The 25,934-nt window shown below is 61.6% G+C and overlaps 2 protein-coding genes across 2 annotated transcripts; both read right to left on the reverse strand.

Annotated features, from left to right (window-relative positions):
• Positions 1-1,310: 1,310 nt before the first annotated feature.
• LOC102463670 (uncharacterized) lies at positions 1,311-11,104 on the reverse strand. Its single transcript, XM_075929140.1, has 4 exons — positions 9,844-11,104; positions 8,756-8,907; positions 6,590-7,855; positions 1,311-2,250 (listed from the first exon to the last, which is right to left on the reverse strand). Exons 2-4 carry the CDS (start codon positions 8,892-8,894, stop codon positions 1,541-1,543), a joined length of 2,115 nt encoding a protein of 704 aa, XP_075785255.1. The 5' UTR covers positions 8,895-8,907; positions 9,844-11,104; the 3' UTR covers positions 1,311-1,540.
• Positions 11,105-15,676: 4,572 nt separating this feature from the next.
• RNF40 (ring finger protein 40) lies at positions 15,677-25,738 on the reverse strand. Its single transcript, XM_075928904.1, has 20 exons — positions 25,666-25,738; positions 24,877-25,077; positions 24,519-24,686; positions 23,776-23,941; positions 23,345-23,578; positions 23,111-23,232; positions 22,835-22,981; positions 22,511-22,585; positions 22,154-22,273; positions 21,825-22,004; positions 21,421-21,556; positions 20,860-20,981; positions 20,222-20,655; positions 20,024-20,141; positions 18,585-18,734; positions 18,225-18,437; positions 16,990-17,115; positions 16,640-16,780; positions 16,446-16,547; positions 15,677-16,315 (listed from the first exon to the last, which is right to left on the reverse strand). Exons 2-20 carry the CDS (start codon positions 25,006-25,008, stop codon positions 16,139-16,141), a joined length of 3,063 nt encoding a protein of 1,020 aa, XP_075785019.1. The 5' UTR covers positions 25,009-25,077; positions 25,666-25,738; the 3' UTR covers positions 15,677-16,138.
• Positions 25,739-25,934: the final 196 nt, after the last annotated feature.

The raw sequence follows: 25,934 nt of genomic DNA on the forward strand, positions 1-25,934 counted from the left end.
AACGGGAGCAGCATAGTATTTCCACAAGAAGCGCTGATTTCAGACAGTAGGAAGTCCGTGTTCTTGCAGAAATTCAAGCGGCCAGTGTAGACAGCTGGCAAGTTTTTCCGCAAAAGCAGCTGCTTTTGCGGAAAAACTTGCCAGTCTAGAGACAGCCGTCCTGTTTTTTCCAGCGGGAGGAAAGGTACCATAATGTGGGAGGACAATGGAGACGTTATAAGGACTTGCTAAAGGATAACTTGAAGAAGTGCAACACTGATGTTGACACTTGGGAGACACTTGCTGAGGATCGCTCACAATGGAGACAAGTCCTACACAATGCACCCCTGCATTTGAATTTGCCCACTGGTGAGCTGAGGAGAAGAGGTGCAGGAGGAAAGGGAGACTGGTTTCCAGTCATGGTGAGCAGCCTTCTGCTGTCCCTGGAAACATCTGTCCTCACTGTAATAGAGCTTGTAGTTCGAGGATCAACCTTGTCAGCCACCTGAGGGGCCACAACTCCCATGGAAGAGGCTCATACTCAGCAGTGAGTGATTGCCCATCATTAGGGTGGCACACACATGCCCAATTCCCTCCAGCAGGGGGCAGTGCTGCACACACCACCAATTCCCTCCTGCAGGGGTCACTGCTGCACACACGCCACCAATTCCCTCCTGCACACACGCCACCAAAATCCCTGTTTTGTGGGATTAATGCCCACAAAACAGATATCAGACAAGATCACAAAGAGAAAACAGTTTCTTGCCACTTTAACCAGAAAGGACACTCTCTAAATGACTTAGCCACCTGCATTCTGCTACAAAGACCTTTTACATCTGCACTTGAAAGGGAATCCTCTGAACTGTCATTCATGTTAAAATTCGACACTTACCAACAAGGACTTAACAAGTCTTTGAACTTTCTCACCCATTACCAAGACAGTTTCCCCAATTATCACCTGTAATACCATTAACTCACAAACATCCCACTCTCCCTACTTTTAATATCAGCAATTCACAGACACTTACCTTCCTTCCTCCCCTTCCCACCCCCCCGCATCCCCCTTCTGTTCTGCAATGTGATTTGTCCTTTTCATATTTGTTCATTTTTTTTAAATTGTATCCTTTGGTATATATGGTTGTGACTATTTTCTTCCACTATTTGATCTGAGGAAGTGGGTCTGGCCCACGAAAGCTCATCATCTAATAAACCATCTTGTTAGTCTTTAAAGTGCTACATTGTCCTGCATTTTGCTCCTGCAGGGGGCAGTGCTGCACACACCCACTTCCTTCCAGCAGGGGGCAGTGCTGCACACACACAGGGACTCACTCTTACTGTACACCCTTTATTACTAAAGTCCTGGTTCTCCTCTCCAGCAAATTACCTCCCCTCTGAGAGCCTGTTCAATCCACCAACCCTATTCCCTGGCAGTACATCCGAGCACGACCCAATTGGGGTGTCCATGCTGTGAGGAAGTCCTAGGTGTCTAAGAGAGAAGGCCCTCTAACCCCAGGCTTCCCATGCTGAGCGGTGGGTCTCTCTCCTCTGACCCCAGCCATCCCTAAGCCCTATGGCTCATCTGCAGCTGCTCCGCCAGGCCCTGGGCAGAGCGATGGAGGGCCTGGTGTTGCAACAGGTTGGATCTCTGGGTGAAGGCCTTCCCGCACTGGGGGCAGGGGTAGGGCCGCTCCCCCGTGTGGACGCGCCGGTGCTGGGCCAGGTGCGAACGCCAGTTGAAGCCCTTCCCACAGTCAGGGCAGCAGTGGGTTTTCTGACCCGTGTGCAGGGAGCGGTGCTGGGTCAGGTGCTTGCCGTGGCGGAAGCCGCGCCCGCACTCGGGGCACTGGTAGGGCCTCTCGGGCGTGTGGGTGCGCAGGTGCTGCAGCAGGTTGGAGCTGTCGCCGAAGCCCTTCCCGCAGTGGGTACAGACGAAGGGGCGCTCGCCCGTGTGGGTGCGCCGGTGCTGTAGCAGGTTGGAGCGCTGGCTGAAGGCCTTGCCGCACTGGGCGCAGGGGAAGGGGCGCTCGCCGGTGTGGGTGCGCCGGTGCTGGGCCAGGTGGGCGTTGTGGCGGAAGCCGCGCCCGCAGTCCGGGCAGCTGTAGGGTTTCTCCTCGGTGTGGGTGCGCCAGTGCTGGGCCAGGTTGGAGCTCTGGTAGAAGCTCTTGCCGCACTCCCCGCACTTGTAGGGCTTCTCGCCCGTGTGGATGCGCTGGTGCCGGATGAGGAGGGTGCTGCGGGCAAAGCTCTTCCCGCACTCGGGGCACTGGTAGGGCCGGCCCAGCCCACCCTGACTCTGCCCCTGCTCCTGGCACTGGGCGGTCCCACGTGGCTCTGCTCCCACAGGCCCTGCCTGCTGGGGAGTCTCCTCCATCCTGGCACCTGCTGGGACAGAGACAATGGCGGAGGCGGGGGGTGACTGAGCAGAAAAGCTGATGGGCAGGAAGCGAATCCCCCCAAACCCTTCCCTGGGGGAGAGGAGGGGCCAGGGCTGCCCCCCGGCCCGGCTGGGGCAGGAGAGGGCTCCTGCCGCAGGAGCCAGGAGTGATCTTAGCTGTGGGGACAGGGACCTGCGGCCGGGGATGACAGTGAGCGAGGCTGGGGCGGGGGGGCTGTGCCGGGACCCAGCTTTCCCCTTCCCTCCCGGCCGGGCTCGCTCGCTCCTCACCTGCCGGGGCGCCTCTGGGGACACCCCCCCCCCCACCGCGGAGCCCTGGAGAGCCGGGGCCCGCGGCTCTTCCCCCCGCTCCATGCGGGGGATCCTGCTGGGGGCAGGAGCGAGGCGGGGCTGGGTGAGCTCGCCCCGGGGCGGGGAACATCCCGGCCCCGCTGTCAGCGGGGGACGCCCCGGGGGGGTGACAGTGCCTGTGCCGAGGCAGCAGGGCTGATGTAAGCGGGGAGGGGCCGAAGCTGCCCGGGGTCCCTCAAAGCCCCCAGGTCTCCTGGTGCCCGCGGGGCAGCGGCGCCTCACCCGGGAGCGCAGCGCCTGGACACTCTCCTGCAGGGCACGTCCCTGCAGCGCTGCCTCGGCCCTGCGCCCGGGAACCGCGCGGCGCCGCTGCGCCCGGGGAACCGCGCGATCCCTGCGGAGCCCCGAGGGCCCCGCTCAGCACCTGCCGCTCTGGGCAGGAACCAAGGGGCTGGGAGCCTGCCCCCCTCCCCTTTTGAGGGCTGTCCCCTCTGCAAGGCACGCTGGGAAATGCAGTTCCCTGTGCAATGCACCATGGGCAGCTTGGAGATGTCTCACCCCGCCTCCTTTTGCATATTCATAGAGGGGCCGGGCCTGGCAGGCGCAGGGCGCTCCAGCAGGCAGAAATGGGAACATCGGGGTCACTGCCTCTGTCCAGCCCCAGGGCAGGGGCCTGGGTGACCTGGCACCGGCCCTCCCTCTCTAGCTGGCACCAGTCCCAATCTGGCTGCGGGGCAGGGGCCTGGCTGGCTCTGGGAGGGGGAAAGTGGGACACGGGGCCTTTCCCCAAGGGGGGGCTGCCCCTGATTGGGGGCTGTCACACCCACTCCTAAGGCAACGAGGGCGCTTTCGTTGGGGGGGGGGTTTGAAGCATAGCCAGGGTGGGGAAGCGCCCTGCTCTCCCTCAGCCGGAGGCAGACCAGAGCCACCAGCAGGGTGGCAGCCCCTCGTGCTCCACAGTCACAAGTCAGGCTCACCGCCAATCACAGGATTGGCCTTAAAACACCATGAGGTTCTGCAGAACTGAGAGTCCGTCTTGTTCTTTGCCCTCTGCTTTGTGAGCCTTTAGGCTGCACTCGGGTGGCATTTGGAAGCCTTTTCCCACGGCCACAAGGGCTAGAAACGTCCTTTTTCTGTAAGAATGAAGCCTGACACCTCCGGGAGCTGGGGCTTAAAGGAAAACAGCTCTAAGCCCCCCCACCCTGCACTTCATCCTACACCCTCAGCCCCCTGCCCGGACTCCTGCAAACCCCCACACCCCCTGAGCCCCCATGCTCCCTGCCCTGAGCGCCCCACACCCACACACCCCAAGTCCCGGCCCTGACTCCTGCACCCCTCCACATCTCCCCTGCCTTGAGCACCCCCCCAACCCTCTGCCCTGTGTACCCCTGGGGGGTGCAATTACAACAGTACCTGGAATAAATTAGTTACTTTCACCCCTGTTCTGCCCACACACTTCTCCCCAGGTCCAACCGCTCCCCACCTCCTACCCCCAAGGGCTCCCTGGCCATACAGCCCTGTGCCCCCCACAGCTACCCTGAAGTCATAGAATTGTAGCAAGAGTAGCTGCCTGCATTGGTCTACTCCATCCATCACTACACCCAGGCACTAGCGTTCTCTGTGGCTGGAGGCCACCTGGGAGAAACTCTGGGGCAGGGTCTCTATAGTGAGTCTTCCAAGAGTCTAATAACCACATAGTTTTCTCTGCCAGCCTGGCCATGGAAATATGGCTAGTGACCACCTTTACCACACACGCTAGCCCTGTCAATAGCCATCTCTATGAGTTGGGGAGAATGACAATGTAGGACAGAGCTGGTGCTAGGAATCAGCAAACTAAGCAACTTCTTAGGATCCTGAGCAGCATGGGGGGCCCTTATTCACTTGTTTTAGTATTGGGGGAGACAAAATATTCCTGCTTAGGGCCCCCAATTCCTGCCTAGCACTGACAGTCACAGTCACGCTGGACCTTCAGAAACGGGTCCATGTCAGAAACAGCGCCTCCGTGTGCCGGGACTCGAGCTGGGCAGCGTAGCTATTTTTAGTTCTGTGGTCCTGGCCCCTCCAGTTCCCATGCAGCCGTGGCCCCAGCTGTTCCCAGGGGCAGGGCTGCATAGTGGGCAGCTGCCCCATGTGCTGGGACTGGAGCTGGTGCCGCGGTGCTATTTTAAGTACCACGGTCCAGGCTTCAACTCCGGCAGCTGCCACACTGGCTGTATAGTGGCTGCCCAACTGCTCCTGAGCAAGGCAGCCATCTGTCACGTGGCCCCACCCCGGGAGAATCCGGGGCCGCAGCTGTGGCTCTCCGGAAGGGATGGGTAGGACTGAAATTTTTGGTGTGCGCCCATGCAGGAGTGCACCTTACAGGGAACCCTGCTGGAAGCCCAAGTAGCTTCTGAGCTTCCCTGCTGGCACAATGACACATCCAGGGCAGGGCCATTCAGTTCCCCATGGTGGGGGTCACAGCACAGACACAGGGGAGGCAAATCAAAAGGGACGGGAGTTTATTTCCTACAGATACAACTCGCTAACACAACAAGAAACCCAACCGCTCACAAATCCAGCAGGGGAGCAGGATCCAGGAACGGACTTTGGGCTGGGGCCAGACAGATTTCTGGGAACCTACTCTGCCGGGCCCAGGCTCAGGAGGGGACATTCCCCAGGTGTCACTGGGCTCCTGTAGCCCCGCGCAGGAGTGGAGCCAAGCTGCCCCCGTCTGGATGTGTCCATTTGTCCAGCCTCTCAGGGAGCAGCCTCTCTGGAACGCAGCAGACTCTCACGCCGCCCTCCCCCAGCTCCCGAACCCCCTGGTCCTTGTGAGCGGGAAGGCGCAGAGAGTGGGGTGCAAAGGCAGCAAGATTCTGGAGACGGAAGGGATGGTCCCTCCAGGACGGCCACCGACATTAGGAGACAGGATGTTGACGGGGATGCAAAAGTTTGACCGGTTACCCTGGAAGCATTAGGCTTATGGGATAACCCGTTAACCGACCTTCCCCAAACCCCAGTGGATGGCCAGCCATGCCAGGCCAGAGCAGCTCCGGCTGTGTTGGGCCAGCTGGCGGGACCCTGGCTGCATTGGGGCGGCAGGTGGGGCCATGTGGCGGGCGGAACCCCAGCCAGAGCAGCCCTAGCAGGCAGGCAGACATGCTGGTGTGGCCCCGGCTTCACCCGCAGTGGGCAGGCTGGCCTGGAGCAGTCCTCTCCCCAGACCCAGCAGGACCCCAGGCCCGGTTGGACCCCAACCCCAGCTGCCCTGCACCGGCCCATCCACGGTTACCCAGTTAAACGATGTCATTTCAGCTGCTTAACCGGGTAACTGTTTTGACCGATCTTTACGTCCCTAGTTAATGAGCCCTGCCGAGTGGGGGAGCGAGAGAGGCCCCCACGCTGGGGCACTTTGCCCCTGGCTCCAGTGCGCCGGGGACTCAGATCCTTCCTCCTGCTCCAGCGTCCTCCCCAACCGCTTCTGCTGCGTCTCCGCCCCGGCTCATGCCCCCTCCCCCTTCCCATTTTCCTCCTGCCCCACCCGCCACATGCATCCTACACCATCCCTCGGCCCCCCGCCCCGCTCCTGCTGCTCCGATCCAATTGGGACGAGCCTGCTCATCACCGGCCGCCGTGCCAGCGCATTTCAGCCATCGATCCCAAAGCGGCGCCCCCCCCAAAGGACGGGCAGCAGCCTCGTTCCCTTCCCCCAGACGAGGCAGAGACGGGGGGAAAGACTCACCCACAAGCACAAAACCCAGAGCCAGGGGTAGAGCCCAGGAGTCCTGGCTCCCGGCCCTGCTCCTCCACTCCCCTGGCTTCAACTCCCAAAGAACCCAGGAGTCCTGGCTCACGGCCACCTCCGCCCTCACGGGGCTCAGCCGAGGTATTTCTGGATGTGCAGCAGCGGGCTGGCTCCACCCGCCACGCCCCAGGCCGGGCCGGTGTCCTGGCGGTGGGTGCGGCGGTGCTGGCGCAGGTTGGAGCTGAGGCTGAAGGCCTTGCCGCACTGCAGGCAGGCGAAGGGCTTCTCGCCGGTGTGGGTGCGGTGGTGCTGCAGCAGGGCCGAGCTCTGGGCGAAGGCCTTGCCGCACTGGGTGCAGCGGTAGGGCCGGTGCCCGCGGTGGCCGCGCTGGTGCTGCATGAGGTTGGAGCTCTGGCTGAAGCGCTTGCCACACTCGGGGCAGGGGTAGGGCCGCTCACCCTTGTGGCTGCGCTGGTGCTTGACCAGGGTGGAGGAGACGCTGAAGGCCTTGCCGCACTCGGGGCAGCGGTAGGGCCGCTCACCGGTGTGGGTGCGCCGGTGCTTGGCCAGGTCGGCGCTCTGGCTGAAGCCGCGCCCGCACTCGGCGCAGGCGAAGGGCTTCTCGCCCGTGTGCACCCGCCGGTGGGTCACCAGGTGCGAGCTCTTGCCGAACACCTTCCCGCACACCCCACAGGGGTGGGCCTTGGGGGCGGCCGGGGGGCGGTGGTGGCTCTTGCGGTGCTGCAGGAGGGCCGAGCTGAGGGGGAAGCAGCGCCCGCAGGCCCCGCAGCGGTAGGGGCGGCGCTCCGTGTGCTCCCGCACGTGCTGCACGAAGTCCAGGCTCAGGGCGAAGGCGCGCCCGCAGTCGGGGCACTTGTAGGGCGGCTCGCCCCGGTGGGTGCGGCGGTGCTGGCGCAGGTGGGAGCTCTCGGCAAAGGTCTTGCCGCACTCGCCGCACGTGTAGGGCCGCTCACCCGTGTGGGTGCGCTGGTGGCGGATCAGGTGGGAGCTGAGCGTGAAGCGCTTGCCGCACTCGGCGCACTGGTAGGGCCGCTCCCCGGTGTGGATGCGCCGGTGCTGGCTGAGGTTGGAGCCGCGGCTGAAGCTCTTCCCGCAGTCGGGGCATTTGTAGGGCTTCTCCCCGGTGTGGGTGCGCTGGTGGCGGGTGAGCAGGGAGCTCTGCGAGAAGGCCTTGCCGCACTCGGCGCACGGGTAGGGCCGCTCGCCCGTGTGGATGCGCTGGTGCCGGATGAGATGGGAGCTCTGGTGGAAACTCTTCCCGCACTCGGGGCACTTGTAGGGCTTCTCGCCCAGGTGGGCGCGCTGGCGCACCAGCATCTCCTGCAGGGGGCTCTCGCACACCGACTCCCAGTCGGGCTGGCCCGCCGCGTCCTTGGAGCTCCCACGCGGCTCGGCTCCCGCTGGGCCTTCCCACTGGGGCGTCTCCTCTGCCCTGGCGTCTGCTGGGAGACAGGGTGTCCAGACAGGCTCATTCCTCATAGGCTGGCACGGAATCCCCCCAACTCATCACGAGACGGGAGAGGAGAGGCCATGGCCCAGCTGCCACGGGGCCCATGACTACTGCCCTGCCAACTCCCAGGGGGAGCTGGTCTGATCTCCCCTGCTAAGCAGAGGCTGGTCTGTTTGGCCCCTGGATGGGAGACCCCCATGCCCAGTAGCTGTTGGGTCTGTGAAAGGTGATGCTACCCCCCACAGATCCCCTCCTCACAGGGTGTGTCTCCTCTCTGGCCCTGCCCTTGTGTGTTGGGAGATGGGCCCGGCAGAGCTGCAGCAAAGAGACCCTCCCTCGGGCCAGGCAGATCCCAGTTATGCCCAGAGAGATGCCAGCCTGTGGAATTAGGGTGCAACTGGCTCTACTCCAAGGCACCACGGTGAGTCACCCCCCCCCCCCATAATCACAGAGACCAGACCTAGAGCCAGACCTAGAGCCTACATCGCCCTGCCCCCGCACACCAAGAGCCATAGAGATGAGGCCTTACAGGTCCCTACCCCTGTTGGGGGTGTAGCCCTTTCCACATCTCCCCATCCCGTCTCTATGGAAACGGAATTGGGGGGAGGGAGGGCATTGCTTGGGGAGAGGTTGGACTCCTCAGTGGCCCTTGCGGTTCCCCAGCTGGCATGGGGGGAGCAGGAAGAGCCAGTGCTGTGCACTGGGGGATGCATCTGGCCCTGCAGAAGGTGGAGCCAAAATCCCCCTCCCCCCCCCCCCCGCTGGGTGTATTGCTCAAGGCTGTGGATGGGGTCCCACAGGGATGGGGAAGGGGGAGTGGAAAACAGAACTGGGGGGAGGGGGCTCCTAGTGGCTTTGCTGGGACTCGAGATTTTTCCTTCATATTCCTCACCTGTGGAGGTGCCTCTGGGGATGTCCCTTCCCTCAGAGTCTTGGAGATCCGGGACCCTGGGCTCTTCCCCTCGCTCCATGGGGGAAATCGCTGCCGGGTCAGGGAAAGCTGGTGCAAGGCCAGGAATGATCCCAGTCATGTGGAACGAGTCGCTGAATTCAAACAGACTGTTAGGTTTCCCCTTCTCATGCAGGTGTTATCCACTGTTAGCACCCCACTTCCGGGGGGACCCTTGACCAAGAGCTTACAATGGGATCTAATCTTGGCTCCATCACTTAATACCCTCCAGCTGGCATTGGGACAATTTACAGCCACAGGACGATGCTTTATTCCCCGCTGCTCCCACTGCCACATGCCTCATGCCTCATACAGAACACTCCTACAGCTGTGCTGGGCCAATGTCCCCTCTAATATTTTTCCATCTGTGTGCAGAATAAAATGTGTATGTGCACCAAGGCATATGCAAATGTGCACCACCTATAGAAACTCAAAACTTAGCTATGGGCGCTCTGCTAATCAGCTGGGCGGCATTGGAATTTCTCCTGAGCGGCTGCACAAGGGCCTAGCTTACAGGGAACCCTGCTCCAGGCATTATCTAGCCCTAGAAAGTAGCTGTTGGTCTCAATGAGTTGTCTGTTTTCCCAGTGGAGAGAGGTAACTAGTGGGGTCCCCCAAGGGTCTATCCTGGGACCCATCCTATTCAACTTATTTATCAATGATCTAGAGAAAGGGGTAAACAGTGAGGTGGCAAAATTTGCAGATGATACCAAACGGCTCAAGATAGTTAAGACCAAAGCAGAGTGTGAAGAGCTTCACAAAGATCTCACCAAACTAAGCGATTGGGCAACAAAATGGCAAATGAAATGTAATGTTGATAAATGTAAAGTAATGCACATCGGAAAACATAATCCCAGCCATACATGCAATATGATGGGGACTAATTTAACTACAACTACTCAAGAGAGAGATCTTGGAGTCATTGTGGATAGTTCTCTGGAAACATCCACTCAATGTGCAGCGACAGTCAAAAAAGCAAATAGAATGTTAGGAGTCATTAAAAAAGGGATAGAGAATAAGACAGAAAATACCTTATTGACTCTATATAAAGCCATGGTACATCCACATCTTGAATACTGCGTACAGAGGTGTTCGCCTCATTTCAAAAAAGATATACTGGTATTGGAAAAGGTTAAAAAAAGAGCAACAAAATGATGAGGGGTTTGGAACAGCTCCCATATGAAGAGAGATTAAAAAGACTGGGACTTTTCATCTTAGAAAAGAGGAGACTGAGGGGGGATATGGTAGAGGTCTATAAAATCATGACTGATGTGGAAAAAATGAATAAGGAGAGGTTATTTACTTATTCCCACAATATGGGAACTAAGGGTCACCAACTGAAATTAATGGGCAGCAGGTTTTAAACAAACAAACGGAAGTTTTTCATCACTCAGTGCACAGTCAACCTATGGAACTCCTTGCCAGAGGATGCGGTGAAGGCTAGAACAGGGTTAAAAAAAGATTCATGGAGGTTAGGTCCATCAGTGGCTATTAGCCAGGATGGGTAGGAGTGGTGTCCTTAGCCTCTGTTTGTCTGGAGGTGGGTCATAGGGGAGGGATCGCATGAGGATTCCCTGTTGTGTTCCCTCCTTCTGGGGCATCTGGTTTTGGCCACTGTCCCCAAACAGGATACGGGGCTGAATGGACCGTTGGTCTGACCCAGTCTGGCCGTTCTTATGTTCTGTGTTAAAGATTTTCAGTTCTGAACTGAGCTAGGCTAGGCACAGAATAGGATGAAACCAGAGATGTGTGTTAAGTGTCCAGAATGCACAATTAGCCACAGAACCTCAGTTTTCACTAAGGGGAAAAAATGTTTCTAGCTGTCACAGGTGCACAGGGAATTTGGAGACCTTGACCCAACATCTGCCTGAGTCAGCAGAGACCCTGACCCCATCCCTCTAAGGCCTGGTCCACAGGACACAGCTCCATAAGCATCTACAGTAGAATGTAGCTCCCAGATGTAACTTGCCCACCGTATGGACTTCATCACTCCACCCCTGCAAGAGGCGCAGCGCTGAAGTCGATGCAGTCAGGGCAACATGGAGACACTGAATTACTTAAATTGACTGTTGCTGCTTCTCAGAAACCACCCCCAAATCATGCCTGGTGAGCATGTGCATCTCCAACACAAGTTGAGCAGTGTGGACACAAACCGATTCAGTTGCTGCCGTGGCTGTATGTCCAGTCACTTAGGTAGCCTTGATGCTGGTGCGAAGACTTGCCCTGAAATGCAGGAATTGCCTCCACTCGTCTCAAGGGGCCGTTCACTCTGAAACCTAACGACGGCAGCAAAATGGCAAAGTCCTTGCACTGCCCCTTCCAACTCCTGCACTTCTCTCAAGCCTCTGACCGCACCCCCAAAACACACGCAACCCATTGGAGGGAGGCTAACACCATCCACACAGAAATCGCTGGTGCCTGCCCGGAGAACCAGGAGGACGGAGGAGACAATTCACTATCCAGCCCCCCACACCGGACTCCTGGGGTCCGTGTCTGCACCAGACATTAAACACCGCGGGGAGATATTTAAACCCAGCTCCTGGGAAACTTTCCCGTGGGAGCGGGGACCCCGGCGTCTGGGGTGAGCTCCCCGGCTCCTTTCAGCTTCTCCCTGGGCTTAGCATCCCGGAGCCGCTTTGGGGGGTCTCCGCCCCCAGAGCCCCCCTTGGGCTCCGGTCCCCTCCTCACCGCGGCCGCTTCCTCCAGGCGGCGATTTCCTGCGCTTCTCCCTCCCCGGGAGCCGCCTCTCGCTGCGCCTCCTCTGCGCCCCCCGCGCAGCGCCCGCCCGGCGCGATGCCCCCTGCCGCGGCCGGGGCTGCAGCCGGGGAGCCGGCCCCAGGCAGGGCGGGCAGCGGGCTCTTTGTGTGCGCGCTCCCCGCTGCCAGGCTCGCCCGCCAGCCGGGGGGGCTCGCTGGGAACAGGAAGGTCCCTGCCTTATTCCGTCCCCTCCTCGCTCCGCTTCCTGATCTCCGCTAGGAATCGCCCCACGCGTGTGGGGGCTCCACGCGGGGGAAGCGCAGCCCTGCGCCCCGCCAGCTGCAGCGCTCAGCAGGGTCGCTGGCCCGGGTGAGAGTGGTGCGGGGCTAGGGGGCTCTGTGCCACGCAGCAGGAACAGGGCTGGGGGCTCTGGAGGGGGTGCGCGCACCCCACGGGTGCTGGGCGCACCCCACGGGTGCTGGGCGCTCCCCACCGCAGCTCCCGCTGCCCGCCCGAGGCGCCGCTTGCGGAGAGTCCTGCGTGGAGAGAAAAGTTGTATCCGCAAAACTGAGCCGCGGATACCCCCGTGGACCTCCAGGGATGCGGACACCCGCCCCGATCTAGCGGGTATCCGCTGGCTTGTGGGCCCTGCGAGGGGTGCTGAAAACTGGGTCGGTCCTGAACTTTTCAGCCGTAGCTGCTGGGGGTTCATGGAACAGCAGAGACCAGCCCCACGGAGACGAGTTGGAAACTAGGAGCAAAGTTTCAAGCATGTATGTGGCTAAAGGGCTCCCCGCATCTGGGAGAGGAGTGGGGGGTCCTGGGTTGGAAATAGGGGGGCTGGGAGCCAGGGCTCCTGGGTGTCTGACTACTAATGCTGGGAGGGGGGATAAATAGGAAGAACTGGAAATATTCGTGAATAATCACACACAGGCCATGACAGGCACCACAGTGAGGTGGCGGGACAATTCACAGGACTAAAATATTGGTCCAGGGAAGCACAGCTTGTTCAGGAAGGGCAGGCAGTGGGGAGAAGGGAGGGGGTGTCTTGTACACCAAAGCTGCCTTAGACCTGAAAATCTCTGCGATCGGATTAAAGGAGTAAAGATGAAGGTGAGGGCATGGTAGGAGTCTATAGGAGGCCACCAGAACAAAGAGATGAATGAGTCTTTTTGAGAAAAAAAATGAAATCACCCCCCACCCAGCACAAGCGGTAGGGCAGTGGCCTCCAACCTTTTAAAGTGCAATCCAGGATCTCTCTCAAACTCAGATATTTTTGCCCCACCTCCTTGGGGCCTTGTGCCCCTTCTCCAAAGCCCTGCCCCTGCTCCCTCCCTCCCCTTCACCAGGCAGGGGCAGAGAGTTGGGGCACAGGTTTTGATCTTGGGCTAAGGAATTTGGTGTATGAGAAGGGCTCTGAGCTGAGCCTGGGGTTGGGTGCAGGAGGTGGTTCAGGGTACAGGCTCTGCAAGGGAGTCTGGATCTAGGGGGGCTCAGAGCTAGGGCAGGGGCTTGGGGTGCAGGAGGGGGTACATGACCGGTTCAGGGATTCAGGCCCCAGCTGGACGCTGCTTACCACAGGTGGCTCGGGGCTAAGGCAGGCTCACTGCTGCCCTTGCCCTGCACCACTCTCAAAAGCAGCCAGAAAATTTCCTCCATCCCAACCCGTCGTGCTCCCCCTCCATTCTGTGGAGACAGGATACAGGGTGAGAGAGGGGAACAGCTTGAAGGCAAAGGGCAGGAGTTGCACAGCAGTGGGGGCAGGAACAGCCGAAGTGCAGGCACTTGGCAGCCTCTTGGCCAAACCAGTCAAGTTCACCTGTCAGAGGCTCCAAGATCAACCAGTAGATCCCGATCGACTGGTTGGTGACCACTGCCACAGGGCAAACCCGTACTTGAAATGCTGCATGGGTGTAGCTGCACTCCTGTAGCACTTGAATGAAGACCCAAAAGGCAGTGAGTACTGGCAGCTCTCCCGCCAACACAGGGCGGTCTGCACGAGGGATTAGGTTGTAAGTGCATCGCTGAGAGGTGTGGACTCATCACATCCCTGATGGACACAGGTGCACTGATAGGGGTCTAAATAGACCAAACCTTAGTGGTGATGGGGGACTTCACCTACACAGACAGAGGCTGGGAAAAATACAGTGGGGCACAGATTTTCCAGCAGTTCTTGGAATGCATTGGGAACCATGTTTACTGCAGAAGGCAGAGAAAGCCACGAGGGGAGAAGCTGGAAGGGAGCTTGGATCAACATGATCCACAGGAAGGAGGGGTGCAGGCATGCTACAGCACCCCCAGATTTTATTCAGGGCTAAGCCCTCAGTCCCACACCTGGGGCTCAGCTCTTTGGCCCCCTTACCCAGGTCTGCATCCCCCCTTCCTTGAGATATAGCACTCCTCACAGCCCCAAGTGTGTGTGGGGTGGCACGGACAGGGAACAGGGGGCTGGCTTTCAGCACCCCCACTATTAAAAGGGGTCAAGCACCACTGATGTGCTCAAGAAATCATCTAGCTCACAACTCCAAGGAATGGCAGGAGAGTGAGGACAGCAGACAGGCAGCCGTTAAGAGTATTGGCAGGTAAGAGCCACGAGACGCAAGTCTGAGGGAAACGAGTTCCAGGAAGTTAGCAGATTTTTTTAAAGAAACTCTTTAAAAGCAAACTGTCTCCAGCATGAGCAGCAGGTAGTGTGGGCAGGGAGAGGCTGAGCCTCCCTCAAACAGCCTGGTGTGGCCTCACCTCTGCTCTGCTTCCAATGTGCCTCTTTCCTGCTCCAGTAGGGCAGGTTTGGGCCAGGCTGGAGCCTGACAATCTGCCACAGGGAGGCTAGGGCTCTGGTGCCATCCCTGACACCGCAGGGGGACAGGTTAGAAAAGGAGGCAGCCCCTTCCCCTGCCCCAGAAAGCTGTGAGCTGTGCCCGGCTGTCCACATGCAGAAGTTCTGCCAACGTAAAAGGGTGAACAGTATGACCTTGGTAATCCCTGGCCTGCCAGCCTGACCTCGATCCCACTGACGAGAACCAATCAGCTGATGTGGAACTCTATTAATGAGGGAAAACCATGCAATTAATACCGAACAATATGGCTGCACAGACGAGAGCTTCTGTCAGACTCTGGTAACTTTGGGTGAGTTGCCACGTATGAGGATACAAGCACTAATGTTGCTGTATTTTGAGTGCTAGCAGGCCTCTGACTTGGTACCACAGGGCATTTTGAGTAGAACACGGAGAAGGCTAGACCAGGAACAAGATGCACCCGAAAGGGATGAAAAGGCAGCTAACTGGCACGTAGGGATGTAAAATCCTGATTAATCCGTTAACTAGTGACCCAGCAGGGGCAGAGCGGTTGTTTTCCCGCTGAATTTGGCACTGGTGTGACCACTGCTGGACACTTGGAGCCAAGTGGTCCCAATTAGAGAAGGATGTTGAGAAATAGGAGATGAGTCAGAAAAGGAGAAACCTGCCTCTAGCGCCGGACTCCAGAAGCTCTATCTAGTTATCTTAAGAGAAGGGGAAGAGGTGTCTTCAGCCCAGTCTGCAAGTTCCTCATGGGGAACAAATATTGAATAATCAGCTCTTTAAGCTACCAGAGGAAGATCTAAAACAATCCAGGGGCTGGAAGTCGAAGCTCAACACATTCAAATGGGAAAAAGGTGTAAACTGTAAACAGTGAGAGGAACTAGCAATTTTCCCAGGTGCCTTAGAGACGGGTCAGCATGGACTATTTTTACACGCAGATTAGCTATTGTTCCAGAAGCTCAGCTCTAGGAATTATTTTGGGATGTTCTCTGGCACGCGCTATGCAGGAAACGATCCAGCTGCTCCCTTCTGGCTGTAAGAGCTGTAGGTCGGTCCACGCTGCAGTTGAGACCCTGCGCTTGGCCCATGCTCAGACTGTGGGGCTGCTGAGTTGTAGATGTTCTGGTTTAGGCTGCAGTCCAAGCCCTGGAACGCTCCCACCTCCCACGGTCCTAGAGCCAGGGCCCTGGACCCAACATGGAACCCTGCTCTACAATTAAACGACCCGAAGCCAGCTGGCATGGGCCAGACGCAGGGTTTTCACAGCAGCGTAATGCTCCATAAAAGCCTCCCGTGTAATACACACCCCATGTTTGCAGCCCCCCTCCCCTCCCCTTCCCCAAGCAGTGAGGCAGACGCTCCTGGGTGTGGGATCTGGCCCCGGTGGCACTCTCCAGTCTTTATTTCCCACGCAACAAAACGTATTTAAAAATAAAATAAAATCCAAATAGAATGAACGGTCCCTCTCTACCCCCCGCCCCTGGGACCCTTCACCCCCACAGGGCATCCTCTCAGCACAACAGGATTCTCACCGGGGTTCACACAGTGGGAGGAGACCAGCCCCGGAGGATCTAATGGAACCCAGGGAGGATCCAGAGGACCCTTCTCTCAAGGGACCAGGGAGCACGTGGGTGGGATCCATAGGGCAGGCCAGGTGGATCCTGGCAGCATCTGCTGAGCGGAGCGCAGAGGGCTGGGAGGAGGGGATCTGCCACGTGGATCCCAGCAGCAAGTCCCGGGGGTGGGGGATCTGTGGAAGGAAGAGCCAGGGTGGGGGCTGGCAGGCTCTGCAGCGCCCGGCGGGGGGGATGCAGGGGACTGCGGGCGCTCAGCTGATGTAGATGCGGTGGAAGTCGTTGGCGCCGAAGGCCGCGTTGCACTTGGGGCACTTGCGCTGGCGGGTGTCGTAGCGCGTCTTGACGCAGTCGAAGCAGAAGACGTGGAAGCACTTGGTGAGCACCGCGTCCTTCTTGCGCGTGTTGCAGCAGGGACAGGTCAGTTTGGCCTAGAGGGCGGGAAGCGCACAGACTCTGTCAGTGGGGGGGACGAGGCGGGGACCCTTCCCCCGCCTGGGCCTGAGCACAGCCCCCTCCCCTAGCTCGCCCCCCAGCACCAGGCTTCCCCCTCCTGCCCACCTTGTACTCCTTGATCTCTTCCTGCAGTATCTCGTCAGCGTCGGCGTACACCTCCACCTTCTTCTGCTTCTCCAGCTTGCGCCGCAGCCGGGAGATGTCCTCCTGCAAGGGGCAGGGATCCAGTCAGCAAGGCACCTCCCCTGCGCCCCCCCCAGTACACCCCACAGGCCCCTGCCCCAGTGCCCACCCCCTACCTGGGCCCGCTTGAGGTTGAAGGACTCCTTCTCCTTGGCAGCCCGGTTCTCCGCCATGCAGGACTGGATTTCCTTCAGCTTGCACTGCACATGCTCCAGCTGCACCTTCAGGTCCTCGGCCAGCTGGGCCGCTTCCACCGCCTGCATGGGATGTAGGGTTGGGAGCGTCCCGGGCAGTTCTCCCTGCACCGTAATCTTCCCCCATGGTAGTGGCACTGCCAGCTCCCTTCCTCCCCCCGCAGTAAGGCCCCAGACAGAGCCGACCCTATAGATCTGCAAGACAGAGCCCTGGAGACCTGCAAGAGCCCCAGGCCTAGCGCCCCACCCCACGGCCTTTCCCTCCCACTCACCTTCCTCTTGTTGAGCTCGAGGGCCTGGCTGCGCAGGGTCAGCTCCTTCTCCACCGTGCCCAGGTTCCCCTGCAGCACCCGCTCCTTCTCCTCCAGCTTCTGCACCACCAGCAGCTGGGCGTCCACCTGCAACGCAGCCCGGTCAGGTCAGGAGAGCGCCGCTGCCAACTGGCAGCCAATACTGCCCTGCCCCCCCCCGCACGGGGCTCCCTGCCTGCCGGGGGAGAGCGGCAGTGCTCCCTTCTGAGCCGTTATGTCCAGGGGCGGAATGAGTTTTGTTATGTGCACCAACATGGAGACGTGTGACATGGAGCGATGGGCGACACAGCACCTCCATGCTGGTGCACGTAGACGACCTGTGGTGGGGATGTGGCTGAGGAATTTCAAGGGGGTTCAGGGTTGTGGGAGATGGGTGGTTCGGGGGGGGTGGCAGGCTCTGCAGCGGGGCCGGGGATGAGGCATTTCGAGTGCGGGAGAGGGCTCCACGTTGGGACAAAGGGGCTGGGAGCGCGGGAGTGAGCTCAAGGCAGGAGCATGGGTGAGGGCCCAGTGTCTGGGTGGGAGTTGGGGTGCAGGAGGCGAGTTGGGGTCTAGGAAAGAGCCAGGGTGACGGAGCAGGCTCAGGGCTGGTGCTCTGGGTTGAGGTGCGGGACGCTTATGTGGGGCAGCTCCTGTTTGGTGTTGGGGGAGGGGGGAGCAGGTGGCTCCATGCCCTGCACTCACCGGTAGGCCCTACCACCTGCAGCTCCCATTGGCCACAACTCCTGACCAATGGGAGCTGTGGGGATGGAGGCTCCAAGCGAGGGGAGCACAGGGATGGAGCTCCCCAGCGCTCGCAGCAACACGGCTCCACCCGGGGGGAAGGAACAGCAGCACATGGACGCTGGGCTGAAGCCCCTTTCTTAACGTGGCCCTGCTGCCACGGCCGGGGCGAGGCGCGCTCCTCCAGCCCCCGCGGGGAGCTGCCACGGCCGGGGCGAGGCGCGCTCCTCCAGCCCCCGCGGGGAGCTGCCACGGCCGGGGCGAGGCGGCTGCAGCAGCTCTGTACACAGCAGCCCTGAGGGAGCCCTGGACAGTGCCCCTAAAATCCCCCATCCTGCTCTGTGCAGCGCCCCCTAGTGCTGCACGGGGGCAAACGCTGACTGTGAGGGAGAGCGCCCCCTGGCTGAGACCCTGCCCCCGCCGTGCAGCGCCCCCTGGCTGAGTCCCCGCCCCCGCCGTGCAGCGCCCCCTACCTGGGACTTGAGGGCCAGCACCTGATCCGCCAGCTCGTCCTTCTCCTCGCGCAGCAGCTTGTGGATCTGGTTGGACTTGATCCGCTCGGACATGAGCTTGAAGTTGGCGTCGTCCTTCTCGCGCAGCTGCTGCATGAGGCGCATGTTCTGCTCCTGCATGTCCTCGAAGGCCTGGCCCGTCACATCCATCTCCGACAGCAGGGCCTCCTCCTCCTGCAGCAGGGGGCAAGGTCAGGAGGCCGGGACACCTCCCCCGCCAAGTCCTTTCGGCCAGTTTGCCCAGTGCCCACAGCCACCCCCGCCCCATTCAAGGGAACATCCCCCCCCCCCCATCAGCCTCCCTCCTGCCACTCTCAGCACCTGCTTGGTAGCAGCCAGTTTCTTCTGCAGGTGCTCAATCTGCTCCTCCGCCAGCTTGATCTTGCGCAGGGCGTCCTCATCCGCCATCTTCTTGCTCTCCTTCTTCTCCTTCTCCTCCAGCTCCCGCACCCGCCCACGCAGCTCCTCCACCTGCGGGGCAGAGAGACGGCGTCACGGCCCCAGAACCCCCCAGCTCCTCCACCCGCGGGGCAGAGAGACGGCGTCACGGCCCCAGGACCCCCCAGCTCCTCCACCCGCGGGGCAGAGAGACGGCGTCACGGCCCCAGAACCCCCCAGCTCCTCCACCCGCGGGGCAGAGAGACGGCGTCACGGCCCCAGGACCCCCCAGCTCCTCCACCCGCGGGACAGAGACACGGCGTCACGGCCCCAGGACCTCCCAGCTCCTCCACCCGCGGGGCAGAGAGACGGCGTCACGGCCCCAGGACCCCCCAGCTCCTCCACCCGCGGGGCAGAGAGACGGCGTCACGGCCCCAGGACCCCCCAGCTCCTCCACCCGCGGGGCAGAGAGACGGCGTCACGGCCCCAGGACCCCCCAGCTCCTCCACCCGCGGGGCAGAGAGACGGCGTCACGGCCCCAGAACCCCCCAGCTCCTCCACCCGCGGGGCAGAGAGACGGCGTCACGGCCCCAGGACCTCCCAACTCCTCCACCTGCGGGGCAGAGAGACGGCGTCACGGCCCCAGGACCCCCCAGCTCCTCCACCCGCGGGGCAGAGAGACGGCGTCACGGCCCCAGAACCCCCCAGCTCCTCCACCTGCGGGGCAGAGAGACGGCGTCATGGCCCCAGGACCCCCCAGCTCCTCCACCCGCGGGGCAGAGAGACGGCGTCACGGCCCCAGGACCCCCCAACTCCTCCACCCGCGGGGCAGAGAGATGGCGTCACGGCCCCAGGACCCCCCAGCTCCTCCACCCGCGGGGCAGAGAGATGGCGTCACGGCCCCAGGACCCCCCAGCTCCTCCACCCGCGGGGCAGAGAGACGGCGTCACGGCCCCAGGACCCCCCAGCTCCTCCACCCGCGGGGCAGAGAGACGGCGTCACGGCCCCAGGACCCCCCAGCTCCTCCACCCGCGGGGCAGAGAGACGGCGTCACGGCCCCAGGACCCCCCAACTCCTCCACCCGCGGGGCAGAGAGCCGGCGTCACGGCCCCAGGACCCCCCAGCTCCTCCACCCGCGGGGCAGAGAGCCGGCGTCACGGCCCCAGGACCTCCCAGCTCCTCCACCCGCGGGGCAGAGAGCCGGCGTCACGGCCCCAGGACCTCCCAGCTCCTCCACCCGCGGGGCAGAGAGCCGGCGTCACGGCCCCAAACGCTCCCGTACAGAGAGCCAGGTGGACTTTACCCCTCAATCTGCAGCCTACCCATAGACCCACCCGCCAGAGCCCCATCCCCATCCGCATCCCCGCACAGGTCCCACTCGCCTCGGCCTTGGTCTTCTTCTCAGCAGCCATGAGCTGCACCTTGTCCCGCTGCTCTTTGGGGGCCGATTTGTACATGTCCAGCAGCAGCTTCATCTCTTTCTGGCTCTCCTGGGCCTTCCTGGGGAGGAGAGGGATCAGGGCCCTGCACTCCCCAGCCAGCCTGGGGCACCCCCCCCCCCCACGCCGGGGTTCTCTCACTTGAGCTCAACGCGCAGCTGCTTGAGCAGGTCTGAGTCCTTCTTCTTGGGGTCGTCGCTGCCCTTCTGGCGGTCGCGCTCCCGGGCTGAGCTGTCCCTGTCGCGGTCCCGCGAGCGCTCCCGGTCCCCCCCGCGGCTCCCCTTGGGGCGCTCGGGAGGCTCCTTCATGCGGGGTGGGGGGGGCGGCTGGGGGGCCGGCGGGGGCAGCTCCTCCTCCTCCTTCTTCACCAGCCCTTCAGGCGGGGGCGCAGCCTCCTCCTTCTTCACCGTGGCCACCACAGCCTCCTTGGGCTCCTTCTTCACCTCCAGCGCGGGCGCACCCCCCTCCTCCTCCTTCACCACCACGGCTGGCACCACGCCCACTGGCTCCTCCGGCGCAGGGGCCGGGGCCAGCGTGGCTGAGCCGCAGGGGAAGCCACTCGACTGCATCCGGATCTGAGACAGCGAGAGTGAGACCCCTGGGCTGTCTCCCCTCCCCCGGCCAGATCCTTCCCTGGCCCCTTTAAATTGCCCCTCCCCAAACCAGACCCCAAACACTGCCCCTTCCCCATGCAGAGCCCTCCCAACCCCACTCCAGTGCATATCCCTACACGGCTCCCTGCCTCCCCCCCGGCGGGGTCGCCCCAGCAGGGCGCTCACCTTGTTGATCTCAGCCTGCACCTCGCGCAGCTTGCGTTTGTAGCGCTGCACGTCTCCCTTCAGCTGGTGGTTGTGGTTCTGGAGGCTGCTGATCAGGTGGCGCATCTCCCGGTTAATGGGGCCTGGGAGAGGAGCAGGGGGCACGGTTACCCAGGCAGACGGCGGCACTTGCAGAGCATCTGCCATGGAGGGGGGTGGCCGGGGGCAGGGCAGAGGAAAACTCACTGCAGTCCCGAGATCCTGGCAGGCAATGCCAGCGGCAGGGCACTGCTGGGAGGAAGCTCACTGCACTGGGCGAGCGGAGGGTTGTCGCTACGAGCCTCTGCTGGGCAGGAAGCTCACAGAGAAGGCAGCAGCCCCCAGGGTGAGGGCACGCGCCACGCTGGGCACAGGGGTTTCACTAGGGCAGCTTGCCACATGGGAGGGGGCACTGCTGTGAGAAACAGCACCCCCTTGGGAGAGGCCTGCCCACCCCTCTGGGCTGTACCATGTGGGGGAGGGGTGCTCTATACACAGGGCCATACCACAGGGCCGGGCACGGAGGGAGTGTCTCTTCCTCACCTGCTTGCTCATTGGCCGCCAGGTTCTGCTCGAACTCGATGCGCAGCATCTCGTACTCCTTGCGCACCTGGGCCAGCGTGTCCTCCAGCTGGATCACCTCCGTGCGCAGCTTCTTCTGCAGGTTCAGCTCGTCGCTCTGCAGCGGGGCAGGTGGCAGCTCAGAGCGGGAGCGGGGAGGGGGGAATCGCTCTCCCCCAGACCCATCTGGCTTCCCGCAGGTAGTATCGCCACCCCCGGCCTGGGTGGTACATCCCAATACACAGCACAGCACCACAAATGGTACGTTCCAGCATAACACAAAGCCTAACCACCCCATGCACAAAAGAGATGGCGCATCCTACCCGTTAGCCCCGCCCCCTCAAGAGGCCCCGCCCCCCAACTGAGACTCCTCCTTCCAGCCTCACCTCCATGTGCTCGATGTGGCGCAGGTGGCTGTTCTTGGTGGTGAGCAGCAGGGCACGCGCCTCGTCCAGCTGGGTCTTCACCTGCAGGCTCTCGTTGTAGAGCAGCGAGAACTGCGACTGCAGCACCTTGTAGTCCAGGGTCTCCTTCACCGCCTCCTCCGGCAGCGAGCGCAGCGCCATCTGGGGGCAGGGGGTGTCATTGCCGCAGGCCCCACCCCCCACTCCCGGCTAGGCCCCACATCTCCCCCTATGTCTGGCACCAGGGGGGCACCACCTTCCACCCCTCCCAGCCCAGCCCAGCCCTGGGGACACCGCCCTCCCTCCGTTACCTTGAGCTTCTCGTTGGTCCTGACAGCCTGTTGCAGCTCCTGCTGCAGCTTCTCCAGTTCAGCCATGCGGCTGTTGGCCAGCTCCTGGTTCTCCTCCAGCTCCGCATTCAGCATCTCGAACTGCCGAGACAGGGCTCGGATGAAAGAGGCTGTCTCCTGCCCCAACACCCCCTCTCCCTAGGAATACCTCAGCACATGCTTCAAGCCACCCCCCCCCCCCACCTTCCCTGCAGCAAGGCACCAATCCCAGTGCTAGAGACCCCCACCTCTCTCTGCACTGAATCCCCACCCACGGGGACCCTCAATTCCACCTGCGTGAATGCCAGACACTCCCACCCCTCCCGCCCTGCCCCTCACCTTCTGCATACTGAGGGTGATCTGGCCACCCTGGAAGCCCCCGGAGCTGCCTGACACGTAGTAACCAGAGTTCAGCTGCAAAAGATCAGAAAGAAAAGAGTCAGCAGCCCCCCTCACCAATCAGGCCCCCCCAGTGCTTGGGGAATGGACATGTGGCGGGGGAGCCCAGACATGGGGGATGAGGGGGCAGCGGGACTCAGACACAGGAAGCAGAGAGAAGCTACGGCTGCAGCTGCTGGGGGCCAGATGGGAGCAGTGAGACAAGGGAAGTGGATTGTGGGGGAGGGTGAGAAGAGGGAAGCCTGGGGCATGGGGGCAGGTCACCTGCTCTAGCGCCTCAGCGAGATGTTTGTTGAGCTTCTGCTCGCGCTTGCGCAGCTTCTCAATGTCCCACTGCAGATCTTCCACCGTCGTCTCCATCTCCAGCACCTTGGTCTCCGACGATGTCACCTTGTCCTGCAGCTCCGTGTACTGCACCGGGAAGAGAGCAAGGTGAGCGGGGCTGGGGCCGCACCAAACCAGCTAGCCCCCGAAAGGCCCAGTATCCCATTCCCCACCCCCAACCCAGCCAGCCCCCCTGCTTGGGGAGCCGGCTCCTACCTCTAGCGAGATCTTGTGGTGTTTCTCCTGCAGCTGCATAGCTAAGTCCTGCAGCCGCTGATTCTCTCTCATCAGCTCTTTGTTTAAGGACTTCAGTGCCTCATCCAGTTGGTCCAAGTCATCTGAGGAGGAGTCACAGCCCTGAGGACCCAGGCGTCCTGGCTCCCAGTGCCCCAACTCTAACCTGCTTGACCCCCACCCTCTTCCCGGGGGGGACCCAGGCACGGGGCTCACCACGGGTGTGGATCTTCTGGCACAGCTCCTCTGTGCGCCGGTGGATCTTGTTGGAGACTTCGACCACCCGGGACACAGCGGCCTTGGAGAACTCCATGCGCTCTTGCAGCTGCAGCTCGATCTCCTCGCTGCTGCTGCTGGCCAGTGTGGCCAGGAAGGACAGGGCTGGCTCATTCAGCAACGACCCCCCAGCCTTCCAGGGCGTGGATGGGGCTGCAACAGATGGGGCTGTTTCTGCAGGGGGGGAGGTAGTCGGACAGAGAAGAATTTAATCACTACACTGAAATCAATAAAGACTGCGAGGGGACAGCCCCCCGACCCTGCCGAGGCCCTGACTGGCAAGAAGGCACCGCTCTAACCACGGACCCCCTCCCCAAACGTCCCGCTCCAGCGCAGCGCCCCCTGTAGCCCGGTACCGTTCTCATGCTCACCTGTCCTATCTGGGCCCTCGGTACTAGGGCTGACTGTGCTCTCAGGGTCTGGTCCCATTGACTCTGACCTGGGCTCCTCTGCAGTTGGGGGAGCAGGGGTTCCAGGGGGTGGGGGCTCACAGTCCCCATCATAGCCTCTCAGCAGGACCTGCACGTTTTCATCCAGCTGCAGGGAGATGAAGATGGGGCAGGGAGTCAGGCCTAGGGGATGAAATAACACCTGCCCCCCTAGTTGGGAATCCACTGACTGGGGCAGATGCATGTGCAGGAGAAAGACTGTGGTAACAGACCCGAGAACCCAGGAATCCTGGCTCCCAGCCCCCTGCTCTAACCACTAGACCCCCACTTTCCCCCCCAGAGACAGTGAATCAGTCCCACTAGCGTACTGAAGGCAGCGTGTTGTGTTCACTGCAGAAACTGCAGTACACGTAGATGCGGCACATACACCGAGGGGCCAGGGAGGTGGCTCTCCAATTGCACATGACAATAAGCAACGTGAGAGGATGGGTGATGGGGGTAAGCAGAGCAAGGTTGGGGGGATGTAGGGCAGGCGTAGCGTGGTGGAGCTGGGGGATTGTGACAGGCTGGCAGAGTGCAGAGCCAGATGGCTGTGGCTAGGACGAGAAGGGGGTGGGTATGGAGTGCACAGCTGGAGGACTGGGTGGGGCAGGAAGGAGAGAAGGCAGGAGGGATTGTGGTGGGAGGCCCATGGCTGGGGGGAGGGATCGGCGGGGGGGTCTCGCCTGGCTCCAGTAGCGGTTGACAATCAGCAGGGTGGCATCATCTGTAGCCTGGCGCTTCTCCAGCTTCTCAATGCGCTCGCGTAGCTCGTCCTCAAAGGCCTGGCGCTGCTCCAGCCGCTCCGCTAGCTTCTTATTCTTGAACTGCAGCACCTTCAGGTCCATCTCCTCCTGCGGGGGGAATTGGGGGGGGTCAGCAGAGGCTCCTTGCCATGCCCCCATCCTTTCCCCTCAGCCCCCGTCCCCAATCGGGGTCCTAAATCCCTTCCATACCCCCCCCCCAGTTTCTCTTGAACTTCCCAAATGCCCTCGCTACACCAACCCCCACTTCCTCCCCACAGTCCCCACCCCAGGCACTGACCGTGGAGGAGATGCCCCCTAGGCGGATCGGTTCAATCAAGGTGGTGGTCGTTTTCTCCTCCCGGTTGGCTTTCTTCTCAGGAGGCCCTGAGCCTCCATCCCCGGCCGCCCGCTTGCTCCCTGGCCCCGACATGGTGCCGCCGGCCAGGGGGCTCTGGGCAGCAGCAGGGGGCGGGGGCGTCAGCCCAGGGTCGCGGCTCACCTGGAAGGTAAACAGGGCAGGGTGAAGTGCCTCCCCACCCCATCATCTGTGTCCCCTCCAACCTCTCGGACATTTATCCACCCCGCTCCCCCCTTTGCTATCCCCGAACCTGGCCCCCCCACCCAACGGGCACCGGACACGCTTAATAGCATCACTCCGCCACCTCCACCCACCCCGTGCAACTCCCCCGCCCCGCGGCCCTTCCCACTCCCACCCCACCCCACTCGCACCCCCTTCCCACCCCCACCCCACCCCACCCGCACCCCCTTGCCACCCCCACCCCACCCCACTCGCACCCCCTTGCCACCCCCACCCCACCCCACCCCACTCGCACCCCCTTGCCACCCCCACCCCACTCGCACCCCCCTTCCCACCCCCACCCCACCCCACTCGCACCCCCTTCCCACCCCCACTCGCACCCCCCTTGCCACCCCCACCCCACCCCACTCGCACCCCCCTTGCCACCCCCACCCCACCCCACTCGCACCCCCCTTGCCACCCCCACCCCACCCCACTCGCACCCCCACCCCACGGGGAGCTGTGGGCGGGGCTAAGGAAGGGGACGTCGCCCCCCCGCCGATCTCTCACCTGCGCCGCGATCCCAGAGGCTCCACCACCCGGGCCCACCCCCAGCCCCGCCACTGCGCACGCGCTCACCTGACACTCCCGCGACACGGCCCCTCCCCCCTGCGCTGCACATGCGCAGAGAGAGGTGGGTTTTTTCCCCCTCTTTCTCCATTGGATGAGAGCGAGGGAGGGGCGTGGTTAGTCAACCAGTGTCCAGACCGTAGATTGGTTGATATTAGACACCCGTCGGGGATTGGCTGAGAGGTGAAAGGGGGGAGGTGTCTAGGATT

The sequence above is a fragment of the Pelodiscus sinensis genome, chromosome 4 (assembly GCF_049634645.1).
Source record: "Pelodiscus sinensis isolate JC-2024 chromosome 4, ASM4963464v1, whole genome shotgun sequence".
Taxonomy (NCBI): domain Eukaryota; kingdom Metazoa; phylum Chordata; order Testudines; family Trionychidae; genus Pelodiscus; species Pelodiscus sinensis.